Raw genomic sequence first — 8331 nt, forward strand, 5'->3', positions numbered from 1 at the left:
AAGGAATTTGAAATTTAATTAAAAAAATTGAATTAAGGTTTTTTTTTCCTATGATCCTAAAATAATAAATTCAAGACCAATATATATAAGATAAATATGCTATAGTAAATTAAACCATGTTATGAAGTAATTATATCTTTTATGTGACTACTTTGGCAAATTATTTAAGAAAATTTTTAATCTAAGAACAAATAATTTATTTGTTTATCTTTTTTAACGTTAACTTTGTAAAGTTTAGGGTAAAGAAAAAATTAAAAGAGAAATTTTCGCGGCTCAGTAAATAAATTAAACATTCTAGAGAGACAGCCTCACTCGTACAACTCTCTATATAAGCAAAATATCAACCCAAAAACCTAATAGCACGCCTCATCCTCCCTCTCTCTCTCTCAAGAAGCCAAACAACTCTCTCTCTAGAAGCAAACTTCGATTTCGCTAGCTCCATCGTTTCAAGGTAAGCAGCAGCTAGGGTTTACTTATTCTTGAATAGTTTTAAACTCTGTTGTTTTCTCATATATTTTTGTTTTTGGATTTAATCGGCTGATTGTTTCTGTTTTAATCTGCGATTACTTTTTTTTCCGATGTTAGATCTAATAGAATCGCTGAATGATTAATAAAAAAATCGATAATTATTGTCTCTTTGCTTATTAATTTTTGTTGCTTATTAATTTTTGTTGAGTTGGTTTGATGATTATTTTTTGTTGTTTGTTATTAATGTTGGGGAAAATCATGTTTATGACTGCTCATTGTTTATGTTTTTGCTAATTATTAATAAATAATTGGTAATTATAGTCAATAATTTGAAAATTTTGCTAGTTATATGTTGTGAAGTTGCTAGTTATATGTTGTTGAGTTGGGTGATTTGCAATTATTTGCAGTAGAGGGAACTTTGTGTTTTAAGCTTGATATGCGTATTGATGGTGTTCATGTTCTCATGTGTATTAGTTTCTTGATCATTTTTAAGATGGAGTAGCATATGATTGATTTGGGATCAGTGTTTGCACCCTAGGTCAAAGAGTTTTAATGTAGTGATGCTAGATGCTAGATTTATAAAGTTTGTGTATTTTTCTGCTTTTATTCTCTTATGTTATTTTAGCTGAAAATGATCCTTGTAGCCGACCCTGACCAGTCTGGGATTGAGGTTTGGTTGTTGTAATTTTAGTTTTTGCTTGATTGTTCGACATTGTTAATTAAGTTTTTATTTTTTGGCTGAAGCTCTCTTCATATCATCCTTTTCAGGAACCTGCAGGTACTGGTGTTTACAGATTTTCAGGGTGAAGTGTGTGTAAGTCGAGGCTTTTATGTCCATACAGGCCATTTCGTTTTTGGGAAAGATTGGATTGCTCGGAGAGTACACTCCTCCCTTAAGGAAAAAGGGAAGGCCCTTGTCAGACAAAGTTAGCTGTATGCATCTCGGGCCTTGTAAAGGATACCCGGAATTTAGTGGTTGCAGTTGGGTGCAACCTTTCCTGACCACAGAAGAACAGCCTGCTCTTGTTCAAAAATCTCTAGACGACATCGTAACTGCTGCCTACCCTAGCATTTGCTTTCGGTGACACCTGCTGAGTTTGCTTTGAGAGTCTGTTTTACAGGGATCAAGATGGCATTGCAAAACATTGGTGCTTCAAACAGCGATGATGCCTTCTATAGGTATAAAATGCCCAAGATGGTTACCAAAGTTGAGGGCCGAGGAAATGGCATCAAGACAAATATTGTCAACATGGTTGACATTGCAAAGGCTTTGGCAAGGCCAGCTTCTTACACTACAAAGTATTTTGGTTGTGAGCTTGGTGCGCAATCCAAGTTTGATGAGAAAACTGGGACTTCTCTTGTCAATGGTTCTCATGAAACTGCAAAACTTGCTGGGCTTCTTGAGAACTTCATCAAGAAATATGTTCAGTGTTATGGCTGTGGAAATCCTGAGACTGAGATAATCATCACCAAAAGCCAGATGCTCCAGCTAAAATGCGCTGCATGTGGTTTTGTGTCTGATGTAGATATGAGGGACAAGCTCACGTCTTTCATTCTGAAGAACCCTCCTGAATCAAAGAAGGGATCAAAGGAGAAGAAGGCATTGAGGAGGGCAGAGAAAGAGCGACTTAAGGAAGGTGAAGCTGCTGACGAGGAACTGAAGAAGCTGAAGAAAGAAGGCAAGAAGAAGGGATCTTCTTCAAAGGATGTCCCTCCAAAAGCTAGCTCTACAAAGAAGAAAACACATGGCTCTGATGAGGAACGAATCTCGCCAACTCATAGTCAGGTTGATGAGAAGGAAGATGTTGATGACAACGATGATGACGATGTCCAGTGGCAAACTGATACATCTCTTGAGGCAGCTCGCCAACGCATCCAAGAACAGTTGAGTGCTGCGACGGCAGATATGGTTGTGCTTTCAACAGATGAGACAGAAAAGAAGGCAAAGGCAAAGGCGTCCAGCAAAGAAAATGGCAGTCCAGAAGGTGCTTCACCAGCACGAGAGGAAAACCCAAAACCTGATGATGGGAGCTCAAGTACTCACGAAACTCTTGTCATTGAGATAAAGGAAAACCTGAAGAAAGGAGTTTCTGCAAGCCAGTTGAAGTCCACACTCAGTTCACTCAATGGATCTGCTCAGGAAAAGATTGATGCTCTGTTTGAAGCATTGTTTGAGGGTGTTGCTAAAGGATTTGTGAAGGAGGTTGACAAGAAGAAGAACTATCTGGCTGCTGCTGTTGCTCAGGATGAGAGATCACAGTTGCTTCTACTTCGAGCAATTGAAGCATTCTGTATTAAGTCAAGCTCAAGTGCACTGAGGGAAGTGGGTCTTGTCCTGAAAGCACTCTATGATGCTGATGTCCTGGAGGAAGAGTGCATTGTTAACTGGTATCAAGAGGGGCTAGCGAGAGGCGACAAGGATTCTCAGATTTGGAAGAATGTGGAGCCCTTCATTAAATGGCTCCAGAGTGCTGAATCCGAATCGGAGGAAGAATAATGTGCTCTTCTCTTGCATACTTGAAATGGCCGAGTCCGAATCAATCCTGATGTTTTCTCCCTGAATGAATGATTTCCTTCGTCCAGTGAAGTTTACTTGAACCTGGTAGTTTGATGGAGTGTTGCTATTTTATGTTTTATTACTTTCAAAGAGAGTGCCATTTCGGTAATTTCAGTGTTTACAAGTCTTTGTCCTGCCTGTGTGTTTATTTCACTATAGAACTTTCTATGAACTTGTTAAACAGTCATTGTTCGTCTCTATCATCGTTTCTGTTGTGTTTTGCTCTGTTGCTTCAGGGTTCTATATGGGGCATCTAATGCCTTGATCGATTCATTCATTGGATAAATTTAGACTCTGATCAACACTGTTGATCATCCAGTTTTACGCACTACACGGGAATTTCACTTGAACATGAGCAAGGAATCAAGAATAAATCTAACGCTCCTTTTCTCGCTTCAAAAGAAGAAAAATACATTTCTTGATAGCGTGATGCTCCCATATACACTATCTATGTTGGACATCCTTCTCCCTTCTCATTTCTGGCTTCCATTTCCGGCAGGTTGCGCTCGAGCAGCAGCTGTTTAATATCAACGTAACTGTACACAGGTTTCCTAACTCTAAATTCGATCCATTTGATTGGAGCGTGAATGCACAACAATTGCTTGTCTTGATTTTGATGTTAAACCCTCTTCAGCACTGACAGAAATTTAGATTCTAAACTTTGACTTGCTGTACACTTGTCATCCTGTTATTTTGAGGTGGCTGCACTGATCACCGGACGTTAAACATTTTCTTCGTCTGTTTCAGCAAGGGGGAAAGGAGGATCCTAGTGAATAGAGAGAGCGAGACGGTTAGTATCGTATCTTTAACAATTCCATTCAAAGGTAAACTACACAGGTAAATGGAATGATATATTTTACGAAGTTCTGTAATCAAATTCTAGATCCACATAGCTCAGGGAACTAGGTAAGCTACACGTAGCCTAGTGCATAAGAGGCAATTTTCTTGATAGCGTCCTTTGGATGGAATTAGTGACTAGAAGCAAAGTAGCATCAACGCAGGATCATAAACAGATTTAAGTAAATTCTAAAATTCGATGCTTCTGCCAACTGAACTCACAGCTTAGGCAAAGTCAACAAAATGCGTTAATCTTCACTAACCTGCTGCTGGCGGCGCCGATGTTGGATAGCGGTAAATGCTCTGACCATGACATAAAGAGGCAGAAGAATCCCAACTGTTCTCAATATCAGTAACTGCAATAATAACATGGATTTTAGTTTTTTTTTTTTTTTAACCCGCGCCACTGGGTAAAAGCAAATTGTATTTTTTTAACAAGAAGAGCAGGCAAGAGAACCTAGCCTTACCATGAACAATGTCATTGAGTAATCTCCGGCTCCACTAATTATGATAGGAAGCGTATGGCGTAAAACCAAAAGAACCATAAACTGCAAATTAACATGAAAAGTAGATATCATTCTGGTGAGAACGATAGGATCTCATAGACCAAACAAACATGGGGGTCACAAACACATGCTTTGGTCTCAATACCTGTGGCCATTGACCAAACTTGTTGCTAGGGAAAAAATAAGATATCATTGTTTTTGCTAATGATTAACCAGATATTTTAAAGAACGCGAGTCCCTAATTGATTAATTAACAATTTTTTTTACTCTTAACTGGAAAAGAATTCATTAGCAAAGACGGGGAAAAAAATTGCCTAGTCCTGTTAGATTTAAGGGGACATTTTTTCTATTGAAACTAACTGAACCAGAGGATGTGGAAGTAAACTATGAATCTGTGTGATTAAGTTCTACACATGAAGCAACAAGGGGGAGAAAGAGAGAGAGAGTCGTACTATGATAGCAACTATGCGGAAGCACATCACGCTCCTAGGAGAGGGTAAAGGATACTCTTCTTCGAAATCAGAGTCCAAATATTCACGGTCGGTAGTAAACAGCTGTATAAATGGAGGAGCATGCAATTCCCTCGTGGGTATCTCCCAATTTCCTCTGGAGATGAAAATCCCAAGCAGATTAGGACTATCACTATCATAGAAAAGGAAACCAAAACCCCAACCAAAAAATTGAAACCAAGATTGCAGGACACAGAGAGCAAAAATACAGACTTACCTTAAATTCATTGGAATACCACCGTAAGGAAACAAAGGGCGCGGAGCTGTATAACCAGGCTCGAATTGCTGCAATATTGTAAATATTAAAAAGATGATTACAAACCTTATGTCCTTTTTCCCCCCTTCAAATTTATTAGAAAACACCCCAAAATACAGAGATCGAGAAAATCATTTAATTGTGCACCTGATAGCAGATCTCACAGTTAGTGTCACCCTTCTCGTTGCACCACCTCTGGACACATTTCCGATGAGCATACTGCAAAACAAGAAAATAAGGAGAAACTTGTAACCTCGTCTGAAGCATCTAAACCCAGCGGGGAACTTAATGCCACAAAAGAAGGCAAAAACAAGGAATTCAGTTAATATTGTCCTTCTGGCACAAACTTGAACTTGATGTGATAAGATGATACAAGTAAAATTATCATCAAATTTCGCTTCATGCAACTAGACTCCATTCTCAGTGACCTGCACCCTTTGATAATTATGGCATGTCACCTTCATAAGATATAGCTTACTCGTGTACAAGACTCCATTGTCTTCGTTCGTACAATTACGATGCTCTTTAGCTTTTGTTATACAACAATCAATTGAATACAAGACTTAAACTGAAAGCAACAGAAGCATTGTGATAAGTCTAAGGTTTGAATTTTTGGCATCATGCAGCGATCAAAATACCTGAGGTAAATGTAGTACCAAAATTTGTAAAAAAAATCATGAGGTGTTCCTGTTTTAGAGTGTTCAGAGTAAGCCCCTAGTAAACATTCAAATTTCAAGACAGTAAGAATTTCAGGCATTTGGAACTTCCTTAATTTACCTGAACTGCAACACAAAGGTCCATGAGAAAGACTGGCAATTGTTTTGTTTGCTAACAGCATACACTGAGATTTTGAAATAAATGGTTCTACAAATTCAGCTAAAACTGACCTTCAAACTGCCACGGCAAGAACATGGTATCTCCATGTTCTTGTCATCATCCTCGTCATGGCAAATTCTACACTCTTCTAATATTCCTGTTGATGAACTCATATTTGCAGAAGGCACAGCTTGCCACAATCGGTTTTGGCTCTCAATGGCAGCTTCAAGGGTGGATTCAGTTAGCAACCGATCCACCAGGAACACAAAATGATCCCCCATCCTTCAGATTGCACAGAAAAAAAGAAGAAGCAAAGGACTTAGAAAAGTTCCAGTCGCAACATGCTTTACAGTACATTTAACTGAACAAATGACCAAAGGTAAGAATTAAAACATCCTTACTATCTCTGCAACATTTACAAATACAAAATACTATTTACTTTGCATTTCCCTTGTTTTATGAGCAAGAAAACAAAGAAGACGACCCAAAACAATGATACATTTTAAGGAGGTTAACAGATTGTAAATGGAGGCACCTTTATTCACGAATTTCAAAGACATGATAGATTTTCCTTCAAAGCAGAAATCCAGAAAACCAAACCACAAAAGGATCAATAAAAACAAAAGGATACACAAATACAATAGTGCAAATTAAAACCGAATACAACAGAAACTCGGATTAAAAAATAGAGAACCCAGAAACCAAAATTGATTAAAAATAGCAGGCAGGCAGGCAGACAGGACTCAAATAATTAAGGAAGAAAGAAGAAAACAGTTTCTGAGGTTAAAAAAGCTATCACCTTTGACGATGAATACAACTTTTGAAAGGCACAGAAAATGATTGACAACATGTGAAGCTATTAAACGTGACATTAAAGAAAGAGAGAGAGGCTTACAAGAATGGAAATGGGATTTTCTTCAAGAGAAGAAAGCAACAATCTTTTTCTCCCTTTCTTTCCTTTCCCTTTCCCTCTTTTGTTTGTGTTTCTTGAAATGAAGCAAGAGATGGAGTGCGTTAGTCTTAATAGTATTATCACTTGCCCATTATCAAAATCTACATTATATAGTTCTCTCTTTATATTTTTGTAAGGAAAAGTAGAGGAGTGGAGAGGGAAAAGTAGGATAGAGAATGTCATGGCAAATTCCCATGAAGGCATGACCTCGAGCCTCAAGGCCACGGTCGTATGAGAAATGGGGTGCTTTTTAATTTATCGTGATAACATTGCGATATATTAATATTTATCGTTGAGGTGTCATTATTGCGACGATGATGTGGGGCCGATGTTGATGTGAGATTGCTGAGAGTATGATGATGGTTGAGTGGGGATTGTGGGCCATGATTTGAGACTCATCAATGGTGGGAGATCATTGAAACAAATCCAGAGTATCTAAGCACTTTAAATTTTCTTAAGATTGTATGGTAGGTCCATGATCTGTTTTGGGCCACTTGATTGCAAGATGGGGTTGCTAGATGATCCATGGTTGATGTTCAATGACTTCTCATCATGACTGTTCATATAGTACGGCGGGTTTTCATGCATGATTATATTTAATTTAATTTTGATATTTTAAAAAATATAAATTTAATTTATTTAAATTTTTAAACTTTAACAGGATGGATATATTAGATTGAGCTAAATTATTTATGGATGTTATATATATCAACGGATTGGATATATTAATCTTATTATTTAAAAATTCTAAAACAAATATCGGATTGTAACTATTAAAAACTAGATAAGACTCTTAAAATGCATCTATTAAAAACACCTTATAAAAACAAAACAAAAAAATCACATTCAAGCATTTTATCATATAATTAGATACATAATATGAATACAAAGATACACCAACAAGAAAATATTATAAAATGCCTTTTGAGTTTGTGATTTGATTAGAAAAAATAAAATTTCAATAAAGATTCTTGAAAAATTTTTATTTGTTTTATTATGGTCTCTTAGTTATCAAACAAAAAAAATATTGGAGTTATAAAATGTATTATCACTTTATTGGATTAAATTTGAAAATAAACAACTATAATTTCAATAAAAGTAGGGAATAGAGAGAATGGAAAAAAGATTAAGTGAATGAGAGGTGAATGTGAATATGTAGGTGAGATAAAAACAAATTAAAGAAAGAATGAAAAATATCATGTATATCAAAGATCTAAGTTATTTGCATTGGGTTATACAAAGGTTATACAAATTAAGTAGATTTTAAAAGTTCTAATACGCACTCGACTTTTAATATTTATTTATTAGATTTTTTTGATCACTTGTTATTTATAGTATTTATATTATTTGATTTTTAATAGTTACAATCGGATTAAATAATACAAATATTACAAGTAAATATTTTTTCTTAAAACCCTGCTTTTCATTGA

At 36.4% G+C, this 8331-nt stretch overlaps 2 protein-coding genes across 3 annotated transcripts; one reads left to right on the plus strand and one right to left on the minus strand.

Moving 5' to 3' along the window:
• Positions 1-298: 298 nt before the first annotated feature.
• LOC118039605 (eukaryotic translation initiation factor 5) lies at positions 299-3225 on the plus strand. Its single transcript, XM_035046355.2, has 2 exons — positions 299-451; positions 1237-3225. Exon 2 carries the CDS (start codon positions 1598-1600, stop codon positions 2963-2965), a length of 1368 nt encoding a protein of 455 aa, XP_034902246.1. The 5' UTR covers positions 299-451; positions 1237-1597; the 3' UTR covers positions 2966-3225.
• Positions 3226-3370: 145 nt separating this feature from the next.
• LOC118039607 (uncharacterized) lies at positions 3371-7004 on the minus strand. 2 transcript variants are annotated; one of them, XM_035046356.2, is made up of 8 exons: positions 6845-7004; positions 6021-6231; positions 5281-5352; positions 5095-5162; positions 4821-4974; positions 4330-4410; positions 4126-4218; positions 3371-3791 (listed from the first exon to the last, which is right to left on the minus strand). In XM_035046356.2, the coding sequence occupies exons 2-8, from the start codon at positions 6228-6230 to the stop codon at positions 3747-3749; spliced, it is 723 nt and encodes a 240-aa protein (XP_034902247.1). In that variant the 5' UTR covers position 6231; positions 6845-7004; the 3' UTR covers positions 3371-3746. The 2 variants fall into 2 exon arrangements, with proteins under 2 accessions (XP_034902247.1, XP_034902248.1); XM_035046357.2 differs by lacking the exon at positions 6845-7004 and adding an exon at positions 6485-6820.
• Between the last annotated feature and the right edge of the window lie 1327 nt (positions 7005-8331).

Source organism: Populus alba, chromosome 17 (genome assembly GCF_005239225.2).
Source record: "Populus alba chromosome 17, ASM523922v2, whole genome shotgun sequence".
NCBI lineage: Eukaryota > Viridiplantae > Streptophyta > Magnoliopsida > Malpighiales > Salicaceae > Populus > Populus alba.